Source organism: Choloepus didactylus, chromosome 20, assembly GCF_015220235.1.
Source record: "Choloepus didactylus isolate mChoDid1 chromosome 20, mChoDid1.pri, whole genome shotgun sequence".
Classification (NCBI taxonomy): domain Eukaryota; kingdom Metazoa; phylum Chordata; class Mammalia; order Pilosa; family Megalonychidae; genus Choloepus; species Choloepus didactylus.
In genome coordinates this window covers 18,783,572-18,811,555 of record NC_051326.1, presented here as the reverse complement: position 1 = coordinate 18,811,555, position 27,984 = coordinate 18,783,572, and the positions used below count along the sequence as shown (strand labels likewise).

The window sequence follows — 27,984 nt, the reverse complement described above, 5'->3', positions numbered from 1 at the left end:
GCCACTGGAGAAACAGGGGAGGGACTTGCGGTTAGGCTTAGGGAATAAATACTGCTGGGTCTATTGTTCTGTGCACCAACCCCCCAGATTTTGGTTGGGTGCTCATTCTTGCAAGATTGTGAATAAGTTCTTTTCTTCTCCACAATCGGGTTAGCATTATTCCTTTTAGGAATAGTGCTTGTTTCTCACAATAGCTACAACTTCAATCACCCCTCAATGGTTTAAAAGCTCGTAAGCTACTGGGAGAAAAAATCTTAACATCAAAGAATAAAATTTGTTACCTCTGAGATTTTCAAAAGGAATGTGTTCTAAGTAAGATTTTGAGCAATTTTAAGTGTGGACTAAATCTTTGAGGAAACACTCATTAAAACACAAACTCAAATAGGTTTTTTTAAACAAAATTCAGCCACCTTCACACATGTTGATAGTAAGGCTGGATTCAAGGGTGGACCAGTTGGGCAGGTGGAGCACTAGTCCCTCCCACAAGACTAAAGACCATGAAGTGAGAGAACAACGTGGTGAAATAGAAAGGAGGAAATCATTAAGCATGAACTGTGCCAAGTGACTGAGCATTTTACAAATAAAATTTCATGGAATCTAAAGAAGTAGAGAGAACACACAAAGAGAATCACCCGTCTTAAGGATTTTACAGAACAGAGGTACAGAGCCCTGACCAGACCTAAAATCCTCCTCCCATTTACCATTTTAAAAGACAATGTCCTCCCTGGTGCCATCCACTGAGCAAATGAAGTTAAGAATAAATTCTATATGAGAGAGGATACAAGCAAACAATTTTTTGTAATGGGCAAAAGTATTTGAAAAAATATGCTCACTTAAATACAATTAAATGAGATGCCATTTTTAACCCATCAGATTTTCAAAACTTAAAATACTGATGATACTCAGTGACGGTAGCTAGGCAAGAGGGCCTGTAGGCACTTTCATACTTTTTTTTATTGGGGGGGGGTGTTATTTTTTATTTTTTAATTCAGGCTTATTGAGATATATTCACATACCATAGAATCATCCACAGTGTACAATCAATTGTTCATAGTACCATCATACAGTTGTGCACTCATCACCACAATCAATTTCTAAATATTTTCATTGATCCAAAAAATAAAAATAAAAATAAGAAAAAAAAGTATAAAAGAACACCCAAAACGTTCCATCAACCCATCCAACCCCATTTTTCACTTATTTTTTTTTCCCATTTTTCTACTCATTTGTCTATACATTGGACAAAGGGGGCACTCTTATACATTTTGTGGGAACGTATATTGTGGGATCTTTCAGTAGGGTAATGTAGCAGTATGTATCAATTAAAATGAATTATTCTTTAACTCAGGAATTCCATTGCTTGAAATGTATTTTAATTATGCTCACAAAGAGGGCAAATGCACATAAATGTACAAGGATGAGGTATTCACTGTAGTATGTCTCCCACACACTTTTGTGCCATATCGATAAGGGATTAATAGGTAATTTAAGGCACAACAATACAAGGGCGTACTATATGGGTGTATACTATGAAGTAGACCCGTATGTGCTAACAGGGGAGGGTCTCTAAGACCCATAAAGTGAAAAAAGAGCAAGGTGAAAAACAGTGAGTAAAATATGAGGCATTATTTAATTTAAATATATAAAGTCCTAAGACATATATGGAAAGGAAAAATTAGCAGTGATTGATTTTGGGTAAAACTGGAAAGAAGTACCTGTGAATTTTCTAACTACTGAGAAAGGAGAGGGCGGGGGATAGAGAGAGAAAGAGGGAGAGGGAATGAAGGAAGCAAGCAAGCAGTGGTTATCTTGGAAGGAGAAAGATGGGCTCCATTCATTCTTTTTATATTTTCTAAAGAAGAAAAAATACATAAATTGAATCTAACCAAGGTTTTAGACTTAATTCTCAATTTACAGGAAATGAGGGGATAGACAAATCCAAAAGATGAGATAGTAAACAGACAATGATCCTCTGTCTTGTACAAAATACAGTAGGGAAAAAAAAGGTGGTGGGAACAGATAGGAAAATAGACCAAAAAGGTCTAATTCAACCAAATGCAATATGTCGCCCTTGTTTGTATTCAATAGTAAAAGACATTTTGGGGATAATTAGAAAGCCTGAACATGACTTGGGTTAGATGATGTTTATTACGTTAATTAATTAGGTTAATTTTAGTAGGTATGATAATAGTCTTATTGTTATATAGGAATATGTCCTTATTTTTTAGAGATGTACACTTAAGTATTTAGGGAAAATGTTATGCCTTTAAAATACTTCATAAAAAAAGAAACAAATTTGGCAAAATGTTCATTTTATCTAAGTGATGGGTATATGGAGATTCATTATGCTCTTCTGTTCTTCTATATATGTTTAGACTTCTTAAGAATTAAAAAAAAGAATTCCTAGAAAAAAATTTGGAAGGACATGTACCAGTATTTTTAACTTTTTATTGCAGTAACATAGATACAACTCAAAACTTCCCATTTTTACCACTTTCAAATATGCAATTCAGTGGAATTAACCACACAAACAATATTGTGCTACTGTCACCAACATCCATTAATTTTTTACCACCTCAAACAGAAACTACACCAATAGTTTTAATAGCTCATCCCCTAAGTTGTAACTATAGGTAGATTCATTCTAATTCCCCACTCTCATTTACTTTTCTGGATTTTCTAATTTTTGTCTACAATGAATATGTATTGCTTAGATAATTTCCAAAAACTACACACATCGTACATGTTTCTGGAACATTCAAGACAGCCCCCTCTACCCTCCAATTCAAAGGGAAACAAGCCTCAGGTTCCTCTTTCATTCCAGCCTGGGCCAGTGCCCTGGTGCACTCAAATGCTTTCCAAACTTGTTTCAGGAAATGAACCATACACAAAGCCTGTCACAAAGCAGTCAGAGGCAACTGAACACAACATGATGTAATCAGATAAAACATTTCTCCAAGAGGAGAAACAGAAAGGACAAAGTCTCACTGCAATAGCCAGTGTGAAATTGATGGGTAAATGGCACAGTCTAAAAATGGAAATGGAAGAACACAGGTTATAGATGGAAAAAAAAGAGCACAAAGAGAAAAATGAGTTGGCTGAGCAGTGGTGGTGGAGACAGCAGGAGTGCCTGACAGACAGAGGGGAAGACAGGGTGGAGATGGATGCATCTAGATTAACGGTTCCCAAATGCAACAGAACCATGGGGTGGGGGCTTCTAAAAAGCATAGATTCTTAGGTCCTACCCCAGAGACTCTCATTTGGTTGGTATGGTAAAGGTGTCTGCTCACAGGTACTTTTTAAAAGATGATTTTAATATGCAGAGGGAATCGAGGGCTATGCTGTCAACAGAATTTGCTACAATGATAAAAATGTTCTATAATCTGCACTGTCCAATAAGGTACCGCTAGCCATACGTGGCTACTGAGAACCTGAAATGTGGCTAGTGTGATTGAGAAACTGAATTTGTAATTTTATCCATTCATTTTGATTAGTTAAAATTTTTTTTTAATCTTCATTTTATTGAGATATATTCACATACCATGCAGTCATACAAAACAAATCGTACATTCGATTGTTCACAGTACCGTTACGTAGTTGTACATTCATCACCTAAATCAATCCCTGACACCTTCACTAGCACACACACAAAAATAACAAGAATAATAATTAAAGTAAAAAAGAGCAATTGAAGTAAAAAAAGAACACTGGGTACCTTTGTCTGTTTGTTTGTTTCCTTCCCCTATTTTTCTACTCATCCATCCATAAACTAGACAAAGGGTAGTGTGGTCCTTATGGTTTTCCCAATCCCATTGTCACCCCTCATAAGCTACATTTTTATACAATTGTCTTCGAGATTCATGGGTTCTGGGTTGTAGTTTGATAGTTTCAGGTATCCACCACCAGCTACCCCAATTCTTTAGAACCTAAAAAGGGTTGTCTAAATTGTGCGTAAGAGTGCCCACCAGAGTGACCTCTCGGTTCCTTTTGGAATCTCTCTGCTACTGAAGCTTATTTCATTTCCTTTCACATCCCCCCTCTGGTCAAGAAGATGTTCTCCGTCCCACGATGCCAGGTCTACATTCCTCCCCGGGAGTCATATTCCACGTTGCCAGGGAGATTCACTCCCCTGGGTGTCTCATCCCACGTAGGGGGTCAGGGCAGTGATTTCACCTTAGCTAGAGAGAGAGGGCCACATCTGAGCAACAAAGAGGCATTCGGGAGGAGGCTCTTAGGCACAATTATAGGGAGGCCTAGCCTCTCCTTTGCAGCAATGATTAGTTTAAATTTAAAGAGAGATATATGACTAGCAGCTACCTTACCGGACAGTTTTTTAGGGGATGCCATTCAACACCAAAATCACCCAACTCCAATATCATATTTACTTAACCATTTCCCAATGGACAAGTATCCTTGAGAACAGCAACTTAAAAAATAAAATTAATTAAAAGAACTGTCTCCCCTTACCAGAAAATCTAAACTCTAAACAGCACACAGCATGTACACATTCTGCTTTGTGTTCCTCCTTAGTCTTTAACCTATTCTTATGATGTATGTGTGTGTTTGTGTGTGTGTCCTTCACCTACCACCCTAAAAATAATACATTCAATGACAGCAGGGGCCTCTGTTAAACTAGTGACAGGAACACTAAAGTCGTAGGACACTAATGTCATGTCATTCAATTTGAGGGTCTCCTTTTTTTTTTTTCTTCATTATGATCATCGTTGTAAAGAACATTTTTATGTAGGCTTCTTTTCACACTAGCCTACCATTTAGTCCTATTTTCACCATCCCATAAGCTACAGGTTAGTTACACATAGCAGAGAAATGCATCCTTACTAGAAGCAAGAATAAGGTTCTCTCTCCATGTGATTAAAAAAAAAAGCGGTTTCTGTATCATGATTACCCAAGGCTGGATAATCTTCTCAAGGGAAATCAGACCAACTCCCATGCACCCAGACTTTGTAACATTTCCATCACTGGTACCCTGGGTCCTCCAAAAAAGGAACAAACAGAAAGGTTTCCCCATTCCAGTTCAATGAAGAAAAAAAAAAAAAACAACAAATTCAATATACAGTACCTGTGTCACAACCATTACAAATGATGTAGAAGTAGACATTGACATGGAAAAATGTTTGCTATGTGCTGTTGGAAAAACGAATTTCTATAAAATATTGACACCACTGCCTTGGCCTCATTTCTATAATGAGCTATCTCAGGTCCTTTAATGTGTAAGGATTCTTAGACAATAAACCTCAGATAAGCATTAAATTGTGTTTACAGGCATGTAAAAAATGATTCAAATTGAGTCAGTCCTCCTATCCTAAGGCCTAGAACCCTTCATATAAGGCACAGTCTCCTTACCCAAAATCTAATTTCCTTCTTCCCATTTCTCCTGAGCCTCCAGTTCATGGCAGGTCCCTCCTACCCCAACCAACTCCACTCCTTCTCCCAAAACCGAAAAAATGGCATTTACTAAGAGCTGTTTTTGAAGTGTCTCCCTCCTGAAAAATTCTTGATAATTACACTATTATTATAACTGTGCTTGGAGCTCTAAATGCATTAATTTACTCCTCACATCAGCATTGTGGGCTATTTCTTAACCCCAATTTACAGATGAAGAAACCATGGGTCAGAGCGAACAGATACACACACCTGTCCAAGGCCACCCAGAAGTCAAGCCTAGTTTTGGGCACAGGCAAGTCATGGCTCAACCATGCCAGACAGCCTCCCAATCAACTCTAGAGCTATTTTCATTAATCTAAATTCTCTTTATTCATGAGATGAAACTGAGAAAACCCAAGAGGGATCACAAGCCAAGAAAGAAGGGTTCTGAGGTGGTGGTTCAGTGCTGATGGTATGATAGAGTCAATTACATTGCTCAATGCTGTCACATCGCTGAGGGCTGGCCTATGGGAGTTAGTTTAGAAGCAGAAAAGCAGTCACCAGGGTCAAACCTCTAGTGCCACTGCCTCTGAGTACTCAGAACTGAGATAAGGAATCCATATGACCAGGCTGGGCCAGACATCCCAAACAGATGGAATTACTCCTACTTCATTGCTCTGTTTTGTCCTCATCGGTAGAGATGTTCCCACAGTTTCACACAACCCCGCAGGTTGTAATACGTCCCATTTTCAGCAAACCTCAATCTGTCAACTATAGCAAAGGGCCCCTGTGATTACCAAGGCACTGTCCTGGATTTCTACTGTATGTCTCTGCTATTCACAGGAAAGAAATAGCGGAGGATGCCATAAACTTGGAGGGGCCAGCACTGATGGTGACAGTTTACAAATGTGTAAAAGTGACTGATTGTAAGCCACAGTACTAAGAAATTCTACTTCAAGATTAAAAAAACCCAGATATTCAATGTCAGCACTCTCCAGTTTAAACTGGTAGCTTTGTCAGGACTTGAAGCTCTATAATTGAATCACAAAATATTTTCTTAACCATCCAACTACCCAATCACAGATCCTTATGATCTGCCGCCTACACTGTGCTAGGTGCATGGGATTATAATCCTGTTCAGGAGACAACCGCCACATTCACATACAAAGCCCCTTCAGGAAACAGTCAAACGTTTGCTAAATTGTGAGGAAATAACTATCACCTATTCGTGCTAATTGCCACCTCACAGTCCACTACTTACAACCCGTCTTTTTTATTATGGCCATCCTAGTTAAGTGTGGGGTGGCATCTTGTGATTTTGATTTGCATTTTCCTAATGGCTAATCATGCTGAGCATCTTTTTATTTACTTATTGGACATTTGTATATCTTCTTTGGAGAAATGTCTATTCAGATTCTCTTTGCCTACTTTTTTTTAAAATTCAGTTTTATTCAAATATATTCACATACCATACAATCATCCAACGTGTTCACAGTACCATCATATAGTTGTGCATTCATCACCCCTATCTATTTTTTGAACATTTTCCTTGTACCAGAAAAAGTAAAAATCAAGAATAAAAAATAAAAGTAAAAAAGAACACCCAAATCATACCCCCACCCTATTTTTCATTTAGTTTTTGTTCCCATTTTTCTACTCATCCATCCATACACTGGATAAAGGGAGTGCGAACCATAAGGCTTTCACAATCATACTGTCACCCCTTGTAAGCTACATTGCTATACAATCATCTTCAAGAGTCAAGGCTACTGGGTTGCAGTTTGATAGTTTCAGATATTCACTTCTGGCTATTCCAATGCATTAAAACCTAAAATGGGTTATCTATATAGTGCATAAGAATGCCCACCAAAGTGACCTCTCCACTCCATTTGCAATCTCTTAGCCACTGAAACTTTATTTTGTTTCATTTCACATCCCCCTTTTGGTCAAGAAGATGTTCTCAATCCCATGATGTCGGGTCCAGATTCATCTCCAGGAGTCATATCCCACGTTGCCAAGGAGATTTACACCCCTGGGAGTCAGGTTCCATGTAGGGAGGAGGGCAGTGAGTTCACCTGCCGAGGTGGCTTAGCTAGAGAGAGGGTGCCACATCTGAGGAACCAAGAGGTACTCAGGGGGAGACTCCTAGGCACAATTATAAGCAGGTTTAGCCTCTCCTTTGCAGTGACGAGCTTCACGAGGGCAAGTCCCGTGATAGAGGGCTTGGCACATCAAACCGCCAGTCCTCAATGTTTGTGAGAACATCACCAACAATCCAGCTAAGGAAGCCCAACACCTCTGCATTTTCCCCCAGCTCCTCAAGGGGGCCCTGCAAATATATTTTTATTCTCTGTCCAAATTACTTTGGGATGTGTCGCTATTTCACACTAACCTATGCAAACCTACCAGATCTCACTTCCTATTAAAAGTTCCAAGTAATTATGGTACTTGAACAAACTGTACAAGCTAAACTTGTTTAGGAAATATACATCCTGCACCAATTAAACATCACTTCCTTTAGTCTCACAAGGAATTTGAAGTTTTAAAACAGTCAGTTTTGTCCTTTATCCTTTGTCTTTGCCTACTTTTTAATTGGGTTATTTACCTTCTTATCGAATTGTGGTGCCTGTTATATTCTGCATTTAAGTCCCATATCAGATATGATTGCAAATATTATTTCCCATTCTGTGGGTTGTCTTCTTACTTTCTTGAGATGGTGTTATTTGAAATGGAAAAGTTTTTAATTTTTATGCTGTACACTTTATTTTTTCTTTTGTTGCTTCTGCTTTTAGTATCATATCCAAGAAAGCTTTGCTTGACCCAAGGTTATAAAGATTAATTCCTATGTTTTCTTCTAAGAATTTCATAGTTTGAATTCTTACATTTAGGTCTATGGTCCACTCACTGAGTTAACTTTTATATATGGTAGGAGGTATGGGTTCCTTTCATTCTTTTTCAGGTGGATACTGAGTTGCCCCTGCACATTTGTTGAAAAGACTATTCTTTCCCCCACTGAACTGATTTGGCACAATGTCAAAAATCAATTAACAATTAATGTAAAGACTGATTTCAGGGCTCTAAATTCTGTTTAATTGCTCTAAGTGCCTATCTTTATGCCAGTACCATGCTGTCTTGATTATTGTAGCTTTGTAGTGAATTCTGAAATAACGAAATGTGAATCCTCCAACGTTGCTTTTTTTTTTCTCCAAAATTGTTATCACTACTTTGGGTCCTTTTCATGTTCATTTGAATTTTAGGATCAGCTTGTTAATTTTTGCAAGGAAGGCAGCTGGAATTTTGGTAGACTGTGCTGAACCTGTAGATCAATTTGGGGAGTACTGATTGTCATCTTAACAATATAAATCTTCCAATCCATGAACATGGAATGTCTTTCCATTTATTTAAATCTTCTTCAATTTCTTCTAACAATATTTTATAGTTTTCAGAGAACAAGTTTTGCACCTTTTTTTTTAAATTCACTAAGTATATATATTTTTGATACTATTGTAAATGGAATTTTAAAAATTTCATTTGCAGACTATTCATTGCAAGTGTATAGAAATACAACTGATTTCTGCATATTGATCTTTTATCCTATAAAGCTATAATAGTTTTTTGGTGGATTTCTTAGGATTTTCTTTATGCAAGATCATAGTATCTGCAAGTGGAGATAGGTTTATTTCTTCCTTTCCAAAGTGAATGCCTTTTATTTCTTTTTTTTTTTCCTGGTTAGAACTTCTGGTACAATTTTGAATAGAAGTGGCAAGAGCAGACATCCTTGTCTTATTCTTGATCTTAAGGTGAAATCATGCAGTCTTTTTACCATAATGTATGATGTTACTTGCGGGTTTTTCATAGATGCTCTTTATCATGTTGAGGAAGTTCCCTCCTATTCCTAGTTTGTTTAGCATTTTTATCATGAAAGAGCATTGGATTTTGTCAAATGCTTTTTCTGGTCTATTAAAATGATCATGTAGTTTTGTCTTTTTATGGTATACTTCCTAAATTGATTTTCAGATGTTAAACCAATCTTACACTCTTGGTATAAATCTTACTTGTTCATATAATCCTTCTTCTATGTTTTTGGATTTAGCTTGCTGGTATTTGTTCAGGATTTTTACATCTATATTCATAAGAGATATTGGTCTGTAGTTTTCTTTTCTTGTGATGCCTTTTTTTGGTTTTAATGTCAGGGTAATAATGGCCTGATAGAACGGCTTAGGAAATACTTCTTCCTCCTCTATTTTTTGGAGGAATTTGTGAAAAATTGCTATTAATTCTTCTTTAAATGTTTGGTAGAATTCACCAGTCTGCTCCTGGTATTTTCTTATTGGGAAGTTTTTAAATTATTCATTTGATCTCTTTACTTATTTTCTATCCATTCAGATTTGATTTTTCTATTTCCTCTTCAGTCAGTTTCAACAGTTTGTGTCTTTCTAAGAATTTGTCTATTTTATCTACGTTAAATAATTTGTTGTCATAAAGTTATTCATAATATCATTTTCTCATTTAAAAATGGAATGAATAAGCCCTGCTATGCCTTTTTCACAAGGTTGATTTAAGGATACAGTTAGGTAATAATGGAAGTGTCCTGAAGACCATATAAATATGAAGTATTTCATTTATTCTAATTCTTAGCTCTAGGAAAACAGAGAGCAATTGTACTAGAATAGGATTTGAGTTCTTTTTTAATTCCTTACATTTTTCAAACTCAGTGCATTAGTTTCCTAGGGCTGCCATAACAAAGTACCACAACCTGGGCTGATTCAAACAACAGAAATGTACTGTCTCACAATCCTAGAGGCTAGAAGTCTGAAATCAAGACATTGGCAGGGCCATGCTCCCTCTGAAACCTACAGGAGATAATTCTTCTCTGCCTCTTCCTAACTCTGGTGGCTTGCTATCAATCCTTGCCATTTCTTCGCTTGCTGCTGCAGGACTTCAATCTCTGCCTCTGTTGTCACATGGTTATCTTCTCTCCTGTCTGTCTCTTCTCCTCTTCTCATAGGGGCATTAGTCATATTGGATTAGCAGCTAGCCCTACTCCAATATTACCTTAATTTAACTAATTCAACCTCTAATGCCCCTTTACCAAATAACGTTTCAGTTTTGAGGTGCTTCAGGTTAGAACCTAAACACATCTTTTTGGGGGAAACAATTCAACCCCTAACACCCAGCATCAGAAGTAGATTAATGTGCTGCAATTTATGAAATTTAACATTCGTGCTATGTTCTTCTTTTATGAGTTGTATTTCAGAGGAGAGATTGTTGTCCTTGTTTTTAAGGGGATATGAACAGAGATTGGGTTGAAGAGGTAATCAAAGTGATTTTTTGGCCTATCTCTGTACCTATTTCTTGAAGGGTAGCAGATCATAGATCCTACAATACCAGGGTAAAAGAGCATTAGTGCCCATTAGGAAGTCAGCTCTGACCCATTCAGTGTCCAGGAGCACTGAGAGCAGTTGTTTTCTTTATTCTCTAAGGAAAGGCTGAGCTTGGTCTAGTCACTTATTTTCTACCCCACTCTGTAGCCCACTCCTCACGTATCCCACTTCCTGGGATGCATTGCATCCCAGCTCCTTCCAGATTGCTTGCAAGTCAGTAATAAAGGTCCTTTAAAAATATAACCCAGTTGGTTTTCAAAAATTAAAAATTATTTTACATAGTGCTTCCTGAGAGTTCTCTTCATTTGCTGAATATGTAAGCAAATTCAAAAGGAAATAACTGATTTAGAAAGAGAGGTGAAGTTGGCAATATAAGAAAGGAATGCCTTTAAAATCAAAAGTCCAACAGAGTAGTGTTTTCTATGTAAAAAAAAGTGAGGATGTAGAGAAACTGGAACCCTCTTACATCGGTATGTAAAATGGTGTAGTCACTTTGGAAAAGAGTTTCTTAAAATGTTAGCCTAGAGTTTTATGACACAGCAATTCCACTCATAGGTATATACCCAAGAGAAGTGAAAACACACATCCACCCCAAAACTATGAACTACATGAATGTTCACAGCAGCTTTATTCTTAATGGCTAAAAAGTGGAAACAACCCAAATATCCACCAACTAATCAAGAGATAAATAAAATATGGTATTTATCCATATGATGGAAAATGATTCAGCAATAAAAAAGAATGAAGAACTGAAGTACTAATACCTGATATAACATGGACGAATTTTGAAAACATTATGGTAAGTGAACAAAGTCAGCCACAGAAGATCACATATCATATGATTTCATTTATATGATATGTCCAGAATAAGCAAATTTACAGACTCAATATAGATTAGTGGTTGCCTAACTGGTGGCAGGGTGGGTGGATCTAATGTGGGGGGGAGGGGCATGGGGGAGTGACTGTTAATAGATACTAGGTTTCCTTTAGTGTGATAAAAATATTCCAGAAATTAGATTGGGGTGATAACTGCACAACTCCGCGAACATAATAAAAACCAATGAATTGTATACATTAAATGGTTGAATTGTATGATTGTGAATTATATCTTAATGAAGTTGTTAAAACAAAAGCAAAAACAGAAGCTCAGAGGGTAACAGAGCAGGAGTGGCACCCCATGATTCCTATGTTCTAACATACCACAGAGATTACACTTCAGAAAATGCTTTAAATGGTCTCATATCACTTCTAGGGACACACACTTGAGGGAGGTGGTAGTTCTCACCATCACATCTCATCTCCCACTTTCATTTGGGCTTTTTAATTTCTCTTGAGGAAGTCTACAATGTGCTAGATAAATTCTATTTACAGAAAGAGGAGACAAAATGACATCACCCCTCTCTCCCATAATAGACAAAGCCAAATATACGAATCATCCTAGAAATACAACTGTCATCCCCAAAGGCTTTTGTTTCATTTTGTTTGGAGGGGGTAAGTTTTTTCATTTTAATTTTTAACATTTCACTTCTTCCAGTCCTCTCATGATTCCCCATCTCTTGCTGCTAAAACTGGGGAAGCCAAGGAGGCCAAGAGGGCTGGGAAACAGACACCAACCAGTTCCCTCCAGACTCTGAGCTCCTCTGGGGCTTTATTCCCTATTCCTGTCTGTATCCCCCAAAACAGAGACTGGATGCCCAACACATAGTTGATACTCAGTGTCCATTGTTAAACAAATGGAATAAGACAAAAAGAACTTCCTTCTCACCTGATGGTCTTTTTATGCAGAAAAAAAGTATGTAAGTAGTAAGTGATGAAACTGTACAGCTCCACACCAACAGCTGAATGGAATAACAACTTCTTTTCCTTCATGCAACCTTTTCCTTTTAAGCCCCACTCCTCCTTTAGATGAATGCCTTGGTTCTGCCCTCCCACACTGGACTCTCTCACATTTGAGTCAAGGGCTTCAGGAGGGAAACAGTTGTGAGTCTGGAACGGGTACCACTCCTTTCTGCTAAAATGGTCTGACCTGAGCAGACTGTTAGTAAGGCTCACGTTAGCATTTAGGCAAGTGTTCAAAATTTGAGGTTTTTTTTTTTTTTCCCCTCCAGTTTCATGTCTCTGACTTCCCAGTCCTTCTGAACCCCCCCAAAGTTGAAATGTATTTTATATATGCATACTCTCAGCCACTTAGTCCAGGGGGTCGGCCTCAAATGGAGTAGAAGTGGACACAATGTACTGTCCAGAGAAGGAACCAGGCCACAACCGTACTGAGCCTTTTCCAGAACCCGAAGGGTGTGGGCTGCATAGCTCACACTCCCCAGGACAACCAATGGGCCCCAAGCCAGCCGGAAGCATGGAGTAGGGAAGGGGGTACAAAATGGGTGAGTCAAGGCAGGAAAAGGCAAAACATCTTCTCAGGCACACCATAATTTTAAATATCTGACCCCAAAGGAGAAAAACACCAACACACACACACACACACACACACACACACACACACACACACACACACACTTTCTCTCTCTCTCTCTCCTGATAGAACTGACACAGCAAACTATTCCAACCTACCCTTCTCCATCCTTCAAAAAAACACCAAACAGAAACATTATCCAGGAGCTGAGGAAGGGTAAGTTTAACTGCTTTTGGTAAGAGACAGGTACCAGCTGTTGGTGCTGTTCTCCTGAGATAAGCTGCTAACTCCTGAGAGAGGCTCACTCTAAAACAGACTCTACAGGTCAAGAATAATCTGGAAAACCATTTGATAAACTGAAAATGTTAGAAAGAATGAAGAACGCACTTCCAATTCCCATAATAGCAACTTCAGAATATTTTATCTAAAAAGAAACTCTATCCTCTGAGGGACAGGATTACAATAAAGTAAGAAGGTGGGGTCTACCCACCAGGAAGTCCACCCACCAGGAAGCCAAAGCCCAACAATGAATGTCTTCTCTCCTCACTCATGAGATACCTGTGAATTTTAGAACCATCTGGAATTTGTTTGGGGTTACATTGCAAACAGATTAGAAATCCTGGGCCACCTAGACAGATATTGTAGAAGGCCCTCCCCACAGGCCTTCTCCATCCCCAAGCTATTCCAGCAGGAAGCGAGAGAGGAGAAAGAGCACGTGCTAACAGATGGGACTCCTCTGCAGAGATCTGAAATTGTGTAACTTCAATCTGTTGCTGCAAAACAACCATAACGCACATCTCTTTAGAAATAATTACTGGAGAATTCAAAATACCAACTGCCTCTCTCACAAAGTAGCAACCACCCCCACAGAATCCACATATCTGGGAGGCTGATGCTGGATAAAGAAAAAGAGGGATGAGTGTTTATCAAAAGAGGAGCCTCCAGACAGAGCAACAGCCCCCACTACAGCACGTACATGAGAGGCCACTAAAGCAGGACAATGACCGTGGTCTAGGACCAAGTCATCTCTCCTGCCACTGCCGCTCCTGCCCTCTTGAGAACAAGGGGCAACAGGAAGGGCTGGGAAGCAGTGAAGAGGACCCTAAGGGAAGAACGCAATGAAAAAGCCTTGCAGACTATGAAATCACACTCTTTACTTCAAGTCTTTTAAAAAGTAAAAAAGGGCCTTATGGTAGCCAGCCTCCAAGATGGTCCCCAATGGGTCTCCCCTCCTGGTAGTCACATCCTTGGGCTGATCTGTATAACCAAAAAGGTACTGTGGAAATAACAGTGTGATGTCAGAAGCGAAGTCATAAAAGACCCTGCAGTTTGCATCTTGCTTGCTCTTGGATCACTCACTCTGGGGAAAACAGTTGCCAAGTGCTGAGGACACTCAAGCAGCCCTTGGAGGTCCACACGATGAGGAACTGAGGCCTCTCACCGAAAGCTGGCACTAACCTGCCAGGGTTATGACTGAGTCACCTTGGGAGTGAATCCTCTAGTCCCAGTCAAGTCTTCAAACGACTGCAGTCCCAACTTGACTGCCATCTTACAAGTGATCCTGAGCCAAACCATCTATCTAAGCTGTTCTCAAATTCTCAAGCTCACAAACTCTGTGAGATAATAAATGTTCATTATTTTAAGCCACTAACTTTTGGAGTAATTTATTATGCAGAAATAGATAACTAACACAGGCCTCTTAAGAACTCCTCTTTCTACCCCTCAAATAGGTGCAGAGTCCCAGGAGCTTCACACATCTCCATGTACCTGCCTCTTCTCACCCCCATGAGCTATGACTCACAGGTAGAAAGGGAAAGCAAAAACTACTGCTGAACTTGCCCATTTCTTCTTTAATTCTCATTGAGCTGAAGCTAAGCATTAGGAAGCAAAGTATTTCCAATCCAACTGCACTACTTACCTGGTGATATTTTTTTCTTTTTTTGCTTCTGACTGTTAATCTATATCAAAATTGGGCTGCAAAATTCCAAATTTCCAATGCTCCAAATGCCAAATATATTTCATACTTCATACCTTACATGTGCCAAGTTAACACAAGTGCAATATGTATCTCTAACACTTAACAGGATACTTAGAAGGTTGCTTTCCCTCATCACACACCTTATCCTGGAAATATTTTAAGAACCTTCATTTCCTCTGACAAGTCTTAAGACAGTAAAGAGACAAATTCACATATTCCCTAGGGAGAAAAGCTGTATAATATGATCAAAGAGTTCTGGATCGGCAATCTTAAAAGCTGAATTCAAGACCCAGCTCCACCACCAGCATAAATACTCTGGCACAATTCCCCAATCTGTGAAATGGAAATAATGTGTCCTATATCTGAGCATCATTGTTATAAAAATCAAATAAAATGATATAAAAAAATTACTTGCCTCCAATAAATCCAATAAATACAGAAAGTTGATGGTCTGCTAGGTGGAAGTCTTACAATAGAAAAGCTAGAGATCAATAATTCATTGTTATATTTCCAGCAATGACATAGGGAAGAGGGCTGGCTAGTAGAGTATTTGCATTTTCCAAACAGAACGGTCAAGTTACATTTTTCATTTGTGAATTAACAAAATACTGCAACCTTTACTATTCCCTTGTAGGTTTAGCCTTCATCAGTCTAACCCCTGGGAATCCAATCATATTTGTGTGACCTAATAAAATTAGGCTCATGAATGTGCAAAGGTGAAGATGAGATCTTGAACCTATAAGCAGCAAATCCCTTCTACGCCCAACTTTAACAGTCATATGGCAATTTAGCAACCTCAGTTACTAAATTCCCACTGGCACAACTATTTTGAATGAATAAACCATGATCCTCATCGCTAATGTGGGTTTAGGAGATTGTGACAAAATGGTTTATATCCCCAGGATTTACTATGAATAATACTAGTGGTCACTTGAAAAAGACACTATAACTACTTTTTAAAAAAAAATTTTTATGTAAATGAAGCTGTATATACCCCAGAAAGGCATGTTCTTAAATTTAATCCATTTCTGTGGGTGTGGACCCATTGTAAGCAGGATCTTTTGATGAGGCTACTTCAGGTAAGGTGTGACCCACCTCATTCAGGATGGGTCTTAATCCTCTTATTGGAACCCTTTATAAAGAGAGGGAAAGCCAGAGAAAGCCATGGAAGCAAGAAGCTGAAAGCAATGAAATACAGAAAAGAAGGGAGAGACAAGCAGACATGTGCTTTGCCATGTGGCAGAGGAGTCAAGGATCATTGTCAGGAGCTGGTCTTGGGAAAGAAAGCATCACCTTGATAATGCCTTGATTTTGGACATTTTTTTCAGCCTCAAAACTGTAAGCTTGTAAGCTAATAAATTTCCATTGTTAAAGCCAATCCATTTCATGTTATCGCTTTCAGCAGCCTAGGAAACTAAAGTGGTAAACTTTTTTTTTAAATCAGAGATGTTGTAGGTTTAGAGAAAAATCATGCGGAAAATACAGAGTTCCCAAATACTCTCACCCCAACTATTCTTTAATTGAAATGTTTTAGACCATATCCCCACATCCACTTTTTAGGAGGAACCATTAAATGGCGACAACATAATTTTAAAGGCTGCCAAACACACACACACAGAGGCACACGCACAAATACACAACACAGATGGAAAATGCTTCTGCCACCAGAAACTAGCAAAATAAATTATATTGCTTTATATGACGCTCAAGTAAGCCCAAAATGCAGAAGTGAAATTCTGAAATGAATTGAATCATATTTCTTAAGAATGTCTTGAATTTATTATTCATCCTAAAAGAAAAAATACTGCCTTGACAGTTACTAAAATTGTTACTTTCTGCAGGTAGACTTTTCTCCCTGTTCCCTGTTCTTTTAATTTAAAGCCTATTGCTCCTCTGTAGCTCTGCACTCACTCACTCTCTGCTGGAAAAACTATAGTATACCGTTTTTTCCCTCAAGAAGACTTTCTTTTTGGGAGGAGCACAAGATAGAAGCAGAGATGCTTCCTACATGACTCATTTACACTGTGATAAACAAGGAAAAGGTAGCTCTGATCTCCTTAATCAACTAGTTGGAATCTCCAACTTGAGATCTAAAAACATTATATGAAAAAAAAAAGGAATTGCACCATGCTGCTGAGGTTTTCAAGCCTTAAATATCCTAGAATAGAATCATATAATATGAAAAATTAAATTGAACTGTAAGAGCCAATCACACCAAACAAATGAATCCATTAGCCTGGATGCTGTCACAGGAACCCATTGGGTTAACATTAAGGGTCCTTACTAGTTCCATTATACTTATTTCTAGGAAATTCCAGTAACACAATCCTTGTGTTGGGGGTGAGGATTGATTAACAAGCTAAATTCCTAGAAGAACATATATGTAGAGTTGAAGAGACTACTTCAATATGTACCTAAGGAAACATGTTTGCATAATATTTGCTTATGCATATAACCCAAAGCCTAAGAATCAAAAATCTAAGGCTTACATTTTTACAAGTTCTCCATTCTAGTTCTTATATATGTGCAATCTAAAACATTCTAATGAATATACCATATAAGCGATCTGCAAGTCAAATTACAAATTCTCAAACACCCAATGTTACATTAAGATCACTTAATGGGTAAAAGTTACAAGTCAGCATGTTTATACGTGTATTAAACGATTCCAAAATTATACCCATTCTTCCCTAATTTCCTTTTTAAATAATTTTTTAAAATCTCTTAGCTGTTTTAGTCAATTGAAATGAATGAGGATGGCTGTATTCCAAAAAAACTTTATTTGTGGATACTGAAATTTGAATTTCATGTAATTTTCACATATCACAAAATATTATTCTTTATTTCCCCAACTATTTGAAAATGTAAAAACCATTCAGCTAGCAGGTAGGACAAAAACAGGCAGCAAGCCAAATATGGCCCTCAAGTCAGTTTGCTGATCCCTGTCCTAGACTCCCCAAATTATGTCACCAAACAGCTCTGCACTCCCCATAACACCTCCCACAGTACAGATCTATAGACTGATCCTGTTTACTTCCTTCCCTTTATCCCAGAGGACTACAATAAGTCTTTGAGACATTCATGTATCTAATTAACATATCAGTCTGGGTAGGCTTAACTGGCTGTACCAAGGGTGACTTGAGAGTTTCTGCATTAATTAAGATTTTCTTTCTCAATAAAGATGTGGGGATAGAGTGGGGGAGGGGGTCTCAAGTAGTTGAGTATGTATCCACTGCAGCTTTTGTAGTCTATAATGGATGGACAAAATGTACAGCCGACAACAATTCCTAATGTTTAACTTTAAGTGTCCTGTTGGGAAAAAAAAAAAAGAGAAAAAAAAAGAAGAAAAAAAAAGAGGGATGAACTAGAGATCGTACTTTCTCAAAAGGCCTTCCCGGGTGACCTTTTTTCATCAATAACCTTCCCAGCAAAGAGAAGTACAATAACAACAGCAGCATCTTAAAAGCTCCTTCATCCTAGGAGGCAGACAAATAGCAAATATAGAATCTACCAGCCTAAACTTTATAACCACAACTCCGTTATTTTTAAGAAACGTCCTTAGCTAGAGTTTATCTTACCAGTTAGTCTGTTTCTATCTGTAACGTAAAAAAAAAAAAAAAAAAAAAAAAATACCCATAACCTTATCTACTGTTTCATTCCTAGAACGGCATAGAACTGTTTTAGGAAGAGTCATTACAGAGTTCAGGTACTGTGAATCCCCAAAAAAGTTCCAATAAAAAGAAAAATAACCTCAAAACAGACTTATCTATCTGTTTCCCTGAGTTCAAAGAATTATATGCAGATTGGGGCAGGGGGACAATGGGGTATGCTATGTGGGGCACAGCCTACAAATTTGAGGAAACCAAGACCTTTTCCATATGTTAACTCCAATTCCTGACTGGTTAACAATTCATAGATCTTTCCTCCAGAAGAGCTAATCTTATATGAAAGCAGGATAGAATAGGGCATCAAGGCTGTGGTCCTTGGCCTTCTATTCAGCTTTGAAAGAGTTAACGCAACTCTGCAAGCTTCAACTGCAAGACTTCATGGAGCCAAAATTTCCCCTAAAGCTCTGAAGCCTCCCCAAACCATAAAAGCTTGTAAAAGCATGGGCCCAAAGCAAACTCTAAGTTAATGACAAAAAGCATGGGATCATAAAGATTGTTAAACATCTGCACACTGACACATTTTGGATCAGTGATGGCAGGCCACAAGTCCTGATAGCTATCTCCTTCTACCACAAAAAAGATACCTAGTTACTGCAAACCATGGTTAATATATACCTTGTAAATCCCCAGTGTTCAAAGGTTACTATGGAAACCTGCCACCAACAAAACTGTCCTACAAAACAAGCCAACCCACTCCCACTCAGTGTATGCTCCTCTTCAAACACTCTCCCGTTATCTCTTTAACTGTTAGCTTTCTCTTTTCTTCAATAAACTTTACTACTTATTCCTACTGGTCCCCCTTGTCTCTGAATTCTTTCCATGGCGAGAGTCCCAAACCTGGAACGGGGTTCTGCCTGGCACTGCTGTCAGCAGGGCACTGGTTACAATATAATGTACACCTGCTGCCCAGCCATGTCCTGGAGAACAGAACTACAAAAGACCAACTTTATTAGAAGCAAAATGATCAACAATTTGGGAGGAAGGCAAACCAACAGTCCCCCAAATTAACTTCAACATGAATGACTCAAGGAATTTTTGCCCACTGAAATCTTTCCTGGTCAGGCCTGTGTGGATTTGGTTGTATTTTCAAGGCGATCAGCATGACTCTGGACCAGCTCTAGATGTTGGGTACAAGAAGACCTAGAATACAGGACACTACCAGGCTGATGAGAAATCATCTTAGTTTTTAAAGACCTTAAACTGAGAGATTTTATAATCTGTAGTAGTTGTTTCGTAGCCTCCACCCACCCACCAAACACACTCTTGCACAGAGCTTTCCCAAGCTCATGGCTCTCAAAAAGGAAAACTATTTTAGAGATAGTGAAAAGGAGAGTGTGTGCTAGGAATTGTCAAAAATGGCAATGATGAGTCAATAGCATAGGAAAGACCAAAAATTGAGTCTCTGTGGCTCTGCAAGCCTATGTCATCAGGCTTCTATTCAATTAACAATTTAGCAGTAACTCAACCCACCAGTAGATGGAACCATAAGGAAGGGTCCGCCCAAGCTGGGGGCAATTCAAACAGACTTTCAAACAGCTACTTAACCTGTGTCTTAAGCTCAATCTTTATTTAAATTTGATGGGAAGGCTACAGAATAGTTCTTTCAAGCTTTTAAGTCTCCCTTCTGATCAGCAAAGCTTGAGAGAAGAAAAAGGGAAGCTCTGAAGCATAAGAACTGAGAGTCCTACACAGCAGTGAGTACCAAACACAAGTTCTCCCATATATGAACTTGGCTGTCCCTATACACTGTCTGCCTAAAACACTGGCAAAAAGCAGCCCAGAGTGAGTTGAAATTATTGCTGCATTTCCAGAAGGCAAAGAACAGTATGGAATTCTCAATACAAGCAAAACCATACCACAAAAAAGCTGATGTCAGTTTGCCAATAATTCCAGCTCTGTCATGAAGCTTTTCACCACAGTGACTTGACTTCCCTAGTTAACCCATGAACCAATAAAACACAGTAACTTTGGGGAGGAAAAAGTCTAGTCAGTTCAAAAATCAGGTAACTGAATAACTGAAGCTGACTATCTGCCACTCTCAGATGACAATGATGGACACTGGAATAGAGTGAACCTTTTAAAAAGGAAGTCAAAGCATGATCCCCTCTGCTCAAAGTCCTCCAGTGGCTTCCCATCTCACTCAGAAAGAAAACTGAATCATCAATAGACTATGATCTGGATCTGTCCTCACATCTCTGACTTCAACTCCTACTGTTCCCCCACACCACCCCACTCCAGCACACTGGCCTCCCTGCTGGGCCCCAAACATGGCAGTGCTCCTCCACCACTGCAGACTGGTGGTGTGAGACCTTTGAAGATGCCATTCCCTCTGAGGGAAGAGTTCTTTCCCCAGGAATCTACAAGGCTTGTGCCCTCAATCCTCCTCCTCCTCCTCTCTGCTCACCCTTATCAGTAATCCCTCCCCTAATTACTCTGCAGAATCTCTTAATCCCATCCAGTAACAACTATTTCTCCAGCCCCTGCTTAGTTTTTGCCATAGCACTCAACAGTTCAGTTGACAAATATATGTTGCTTAACGCTTAAAAGGTTCATCTCCCTCCACAATGTTAACTCGGTGAGAACAGGGTTTTTTCACTGCTGAATCTCAGTGCACTCTTCTGAATGAATGAATGAATCCTATTAGGACAGGTGAAATTTTACTCAAAACTGGATGTGTAACAAAAAAAAAAAAAAAAGATTTCTACTAATTAAGTGGAATAGCAGAAACTTCTGTAAGTGAAGGACAGGCTCAAGGCTGGGCTCTGAGGGGCTAGGAGAGAACGTCTGTGCCAGACTGAAAGGCTCACCCCGGTACGTGTGAGGAAAAGGGAGAAGTACGCAGTTTTGAAACAGTCTATTAAGATTCCTTCCTATCAAAAAAAGGTCAACTCTTAACTTAAATTTTTATTTCCAGCCACACCCTGTAGAGAGTGACTTGGCCTGAGGAACTTGTGAAGCCAAATCTAAACATACCTCCACCACCACACACATTTTTTTCAGGAGCAGAGGGGAAAGGCCCAGCAGGAATGTTAGATTATAGCATAAGGCAAAAATGCAGAAACAATTCAGGGAAGAAAGCCTCCTGCCACTGCAGGCCTAAAACAAAACAAACAAACAAACCCTCTCAAATAAACCAGGAGCTTCAAAACAACAGCTCTTTGGGAGTAAGGAGCCAAACAATCCATACTCTTTCAAACTGCCCTTAATTAAGAGTTTCTCCTCACATTTAAATTTTTAAAACTTTAAAACAAAGGAGGAGGAAAGGACAAGTCTTTACCTTGTGTTTTGGCCCCAGGTCTTGCCAATCCCAGTGACGAATCACAGGATTCCTTGAGAGGTGATCTGATGGGAGTTTCAGCTTCAGGGGTCTCAAAATTACCTTCAGAATCCGAGCTGCCAAGGGGGAAAAATGAGGAATTACCACTTTCAACGGTATTTCCAACACCCTTTATAAGCTACATAGCCACAAATGCTAAAATCCAGTATTTCTGTCTTAACTTTACATCCAACTGGTCCTTGGCACGGATTAGCCTGCCATAGGATGACGGCTGCAGTGCCCTCCTTGGGTTTCTCAGTATGGCATCCTATCGCCCTGAAATCTCATCCATCCTCTGGAGCTTTTCTCCAGCGTCATTTATTTTTGAGGTCATCCTTCCCCCTGACACCCGAAAAAAGCGCTTTCCAACAGGCTCTTTTTCTCAGAAGAGCCCTTTCCCAGGGCTTAAAAACGAATATGCCCCTACCCCCTAGAAGAAACTAGCCAATTCTCGCCACGATTTTTTTTTTTTCCTCGGCAGGCCTCTACCTGGATGAAACTCCCTCGGCCCGCGGCTGAGAATGCTGTCACCTGCCTTCCCAGTCATCCTGGTGACAGCTCAGCAGAGACCACCATTTCTCACCAGCCGCCAAAGGCCTGTCATTACGCGACCTTCTTTATCACGACTGCATTTTTGGGACACAGTGGGGTCCCGGTGGGGCCGAGAAGCGACTTCCCCACAAGGAGGGCTCTAAGTTCCACGGATGTGATCAATGACCTTATCTGTGTATGTGTTTGTGTGTGGGAGGGAGCCGGAAGGCTGAAGCTTAGAGAAAGTGACCCAGGCAGAAGGGGATGCGGAGAGACTGCAGATTCTGGGTTGGGTTCATACTAAGATAAGGGGAAGAAACACACGGGAGGACGCAACACCCTTAACTTTCGAACGCACAGCGGGGACCTTTTTGCGGACAGGGACGTAGCATTGCCATGAACATGGTTACGCGGGTGGGCGACCACACACACGCACACAGAATGAGCCGCGGATGGATGGATGGATGGCAGCACGTTTGCATCTCGGCAGGGATGCTGTGTACTTGCCTGAAACTCAAGGATTTGGTCTCGGCTTGCGAGTCCTCCTCCTCGGGGTCTCCCTTGGGCCCTCCGGCCTCTTCCTCTCCGGCGCCCCCGCCGCGCACCGCAGACCACGTCCATTTCGCCCACTGCACCGGGGACAGGATCTGCCAAGGGCTGAACGCCATGAGCGCGGCTCCTCCGGCTCCAGCTCCTAAGGGGAGGGGAAGGGGGAGAGCCTATTTTTTCCTTTCAAAATGGAGGGAACCGGTGACAGGCGCCTCTGAGCGTTTCCAGCGGAGGCGCGGATGTGGTTAAACGAGCGCCGTCGGACGCCCGAGGGGAGCGCTTCCTCTCGGCCAGCAGGCAGCGCCGCTTCCTCCTCGTCCTCCTTCCCAAACGGTGCGGCCACGGGCCCGCGCGCTCCCCGGACCAGGCTTCCCTCGGGGGAAGATGCCTCTGCTGGGGCCTCAGGGCTCCCGCCCGCGGCGCCGGTCGGCTGGGCCTCCGCGTCTCCGGGTCTCGTGGTCTCAAGGTCTCCGGCTCCCGCCTCGCAGCCGGCCGGGCGCGCTTCAGCTGCCGCCGGAGCCGCGCCCCAGGAGCCGCCCCCTCGGACCGTACTATTCGCGCAGGCGGGCGGGGGAGGCGGCGGCGACGCGGCTTTGAAGTCTGAGGAACGACGAGCGGATCCCCCCGCCGCGGCGCGGCGCTGGTTGAGACTCGACTGTAGGAAGGGGCGACCCGGCTGCGACTTCGGGGACGCTCGGAGGACCCAGGCGACCCCAACAGCTCCGTCCGCGTTGGGAGCACTGAAAATCTATTTTTTGAGTTCGTGCGCGCCGGAGTTTTTCTCCTTCCCTTTTTATTTTTTCGTACTGCTCTTGTGGCTTAATGATGCTAATATTGAATCGCACGAAAGTTAAGCCCCTTATAAAATACTTTGGGGCCAGAGTTGACCGTTTTTTTTCCCCCTTCCCTATAACCGACAGGATGGAAGATTTCAGCCTATTCATCTTCAGCTCCATCACTCCCAGGAGTTGGAAATCTCTCAGCAACGCTACTAGAGTGGCCAAGGGCTGGAATTTAAGATGTCTTGCCCTTCCCAAACCGCACTCTTGGCGGCTCTGAAGTGGCCAGGTCTTGAGTAAAAGGTGCTCAATTCCCTGTGAAAATACAGCCTGAACGGTTTCCCATTCTCATTTTTGAGGCTCTCATTTCATAACTATGTCTTTGCATCAGATGATTTCTGACTTCGTTTGTTGCTTCAGAAGTAAGCCAACAACGGGCCTGGTGAAAGCAGCCTTAAAATAAAAACCTTCATGTTTGAAGGCAGAGAGAAATACCAGAGCTCTCCTCAGATTTCCTTCATTTTTCATTTGGAGATTCCTCCTCCCAGAATCACCGACTCGGCTTCTTGCAAGTGAATTGGCTGCCTCAAACACCAGGCTTGGAGATATCCTTGCCTCCTACTATTGTAATTTCCCAGAGGTGCGGGAATCCTTGAGTTGACTGCAGGGTCCCAAAGAGAAAGCAGCTGCAGAATTTGGGTAAAGGTCACGCTGTAACTGCAAGAAACTGACCATCTCCCACATATACTGCTGATGAATCTTGATTGTCTTACACATTTGATAAGAAAAATAAAAGCAATAAGGCAAGATAACGTTTGGCAGGTAGTATTACCATAACAGTAGGGCAGGGGTTTACCTGAAGTATAGAAAAAGGAAAGGTTTACAGTGTTCAGATATTTTAGAATCCATCCAGCTCCTTCCCAGAGATAGGAAAACAACTGTCATGAGTGTTCTGGGAACTACAAAGATGTGAAGTAAGCAGAAGAAATATAGGTTTATGCTTACCAAATAAACCTGATTAAAAGGTCCCCCAGGTTCCTGCTTTGACACAAGTGTTCTTCTGCCTGGAAAATATATAGTGCCCATGCACAGCAATGAACTATCCTTCTTCCTCCAGAATAGCTGTCTAATCTTTTCATTCTTCTGCATCCCCATTGTGACTAACATCCTTCTAGCACTTCCTATTTTTTATAGAACTCCTGTAAATGTATCCCAGCTGGTTTTACCACTGGGGGTTTTCTCACCTGGGGACACTCCTGCCTGGTTGACCTGTGACTTGTGCCCTATTCTTGTCTTTCCTTCTCTCCTCTACTCCCATCCCTTTGTATTCCTAACCACCATCAGTACACAATTGGTTCTGAAACTTTAATATGCTTAAGAATTATCCGGGGGGCTTCTTAAAAATCACAGATTCCCAGACCCACGAACCTAAGTTGCCAGCAGGATCTGGCAATCTGTATTTTCACCAAATACCCTGGTATATTGTTATCACAGGTAAATTTGGGAAACATGCTTAGCTTGAATCAACTAATTGCTGCTTCCAGAACAATCTCCATTTTGCCTACAAAGCTTTGCACAGTCTTAGAGCATACCCCCAGCCTCACCCCCCACTCCCAGCCTATCTCCCCAAGCTCAAGTTCTTGATTGCCCAAACTTTCATCACCCAGTTCAAATGTCTGCTCCTGGAAATAAGGCTGATTTCTCTCTCCTTTCTGCAATCTTATAGCCTATACATTCATAGTGACTTTTGTTGTCTCTTTGATTGTTTTTCAAGTGAAAGGGGGCATTATTAATAGTTATACCAGGACAACAGGCATAAACCAGGCATATCTGCCACACATACGCATCATAAGCTTCTAAAGAGTAGGGCCATGTCATATTTATGATTTATTTTTGATTCCTCAGAGATTAGCATAAGGCCAGGCACTCAGTGGATGTTCAATAAATGTGTAATAAATGAAAATTCTACTTTACAGATAGCCCACTAGTCCAAATAGTGAGTTTGGCTATGGTGACACATTCCTAAAGCCTAACTCCTCCTGAGGAAATCAAGTTTCTGAACCATTTCTGGACCAGTGATGGCCTCAATAAGATATAGCCAGACCTACAGAGCAACCACTTTAAACTAGAACTGCCAACACCCTGATTCCAACATTCCTGAACTTAAGGTGAATAACAGTGAAGTAAGTACTCAATAGCTTACAGTGATTTTATTTGCCAGGAGTACAAGTAATGCAGCTAACCGGTATATCAGATTTCCTGTAATTCTGGGAAAGGATCAGCAATATTTTGACATAGATATCCTAACCAAAAGGTAAACCATCATTTTGCTGCTAAAACCTCAGCTTCACAGAGCTGAATGTCTGCAAATAATATGACCAATTAGTCAAATGAAACAAATTTGGTTTGGAAATGACCATAAGCCCTATCATAAGGAAGGGCCCCATCTATTCTCTTCCTTCCCTGGCTCTCCTCCCTTCACAGAAATTTTAGGTCAATACACCATGAAAGTCTAAAATATAACTCCCTTGAAACACTCCATAAATGGTGGCCAGGCCAGGTACAAACCTTGCAGCTAATCGGTGCTCCAGAGGGGTCTGCAGAATGGGTCCTTTTGGTCAAAAAAGAAAAGTATGAGTAAGCAAAGTCAAAAAAAGCAGACAGCTCTCCATTTAGTAGCATAGCTACTGTGAGAATGCAAGTGGGAATGTGGCAGGAGGTGAAGAGATAGGGTGGGGCCTAACCATGAGGGATCCTGTCCACCTGATAAGGAGTTAAAACTGAACCCTGTCCAGTCAAGGGGAGAGTAAACACAAATGCCTACTTACTTAATGCAAGGGAGTGAAAAGGCCTGGGGGTGGAGCTGTACTATCAGAGAACAGGGCAGCCCTACCCAGTTCCTGTGGTCCAGTGTTGCCATCTAACAATCTTCCAAGAGAAACCAAAATTCTGATTTTATAAGAAACCTTCTGATCTTTAATAGTCTTGCTAACTTAAACTGTTTTAAACCTTGTGGAGGCTAACACTGCAGGGCAAACAAAAGCCATCTGTTCGCTTACTTGCCCCATGGAGCCTGGATGGGCAAAGGTGAGTCATCAGGCTGTTAAACAAGTAAATAACATTCCCAGTTAAAAAGATGAGTCTGGCAACTACTTGGGGGTTAGGATGGAAGGAGTCAAAACTGGGGCAATCTGTAAAACTGCTATTTGCCTTGTCCCCTCCTGCCAAGAGAATGGACAAACTTTTCTCACAGAGGACATAGAAGCACATTTGGAATTAGCGTCCTTGTCTTTCACTCCACTTATTTAATAAGTATCAGAGCTGTAAAGAATCTGAGTACAAGTGGAATCATTTTGACAGTGGAAGGAAAAGAAAACTGCTACTGCTATGAAAACTGAGTTTCTGACAGCCAGTGAAATGAGAAGCACTTGTGTATGAGAAGATGTTGCAGGAATGGAGGAGACAAGGAAGAGGATAGGACCAAGATGGCACTAGAGAAGTTACAGATTTAAAGAAGTAATCACTGAGTACAGAATTTCTGGTAGAGGTGACAGAAAATATGTGGTAATGAATGATAGTGATGGTTCCCAACATTGTGAATGTAATTATATATTTGAACATGGTTAAAGGGGGAAATTTTAGGTTGTATATATGTATTTAAATTTTTTTTTTAAAAGGAAGACACACACACACACACACACACACACACACACACCTCTAAGAATATACAGGAAAAAAAAGTAATCACTTAGAAAACAGAAAGATCAACTGGGTAGGAAAACCTGTGTAACATCTATATTTTTTAACAACCTAAGAGAAAAACATACATCTAGGTTCAACTAAGATTTATTCTTGACAGATACAGTACTGCCAAATTGGTGATGTAACCAGAATTGCTGGGTAGTAGCTCTGAAGTGCTTAAAAAAAGCACTGGTTCATGAAATGGAAACATCAAATGGCAATTAGGTTTAGGTGCCTCTGTGG

At 40.5% G+C, this 27,984-nt stretch overlaps 1 protein-coding gene across 14 annotated transcripts in view; it reads right to left on the bottom strand.

The window, feature by feature from the left end:
- The window catches only part of TACC1 (transforming acidic coiled-coil containing protein 1), a 152,657-nt gene that overhangs the window by 65,484 nt on the left and 59,189 nt on the right, over positions 1–27,984 (bottom strand). For 5 of the 14 annotated variants that reach the window (XM_037812908.1, XM_037812911.1, XM_037812912.1 and 2 more), the window contains one exon: positions 22,103–22,218. The exons of 2 other annotated variants lie outside the window; for them this stretch is intronic. In XM_037812908.1, coding sequence (XP_037668836.1) covers positions 22,103–22,218 — 116 coding nt within the window. Of the gene's footprint in view, positions 1–22,102; positions 22,219–23,179; positions 24,970–27,984 lie in introns of those variants that run through there. 7 more of the 14 variants (XM_037812909.1, XM_037812910.1, XM_037812916.1 and 4 more) reach the window with 4 other exon arrangements.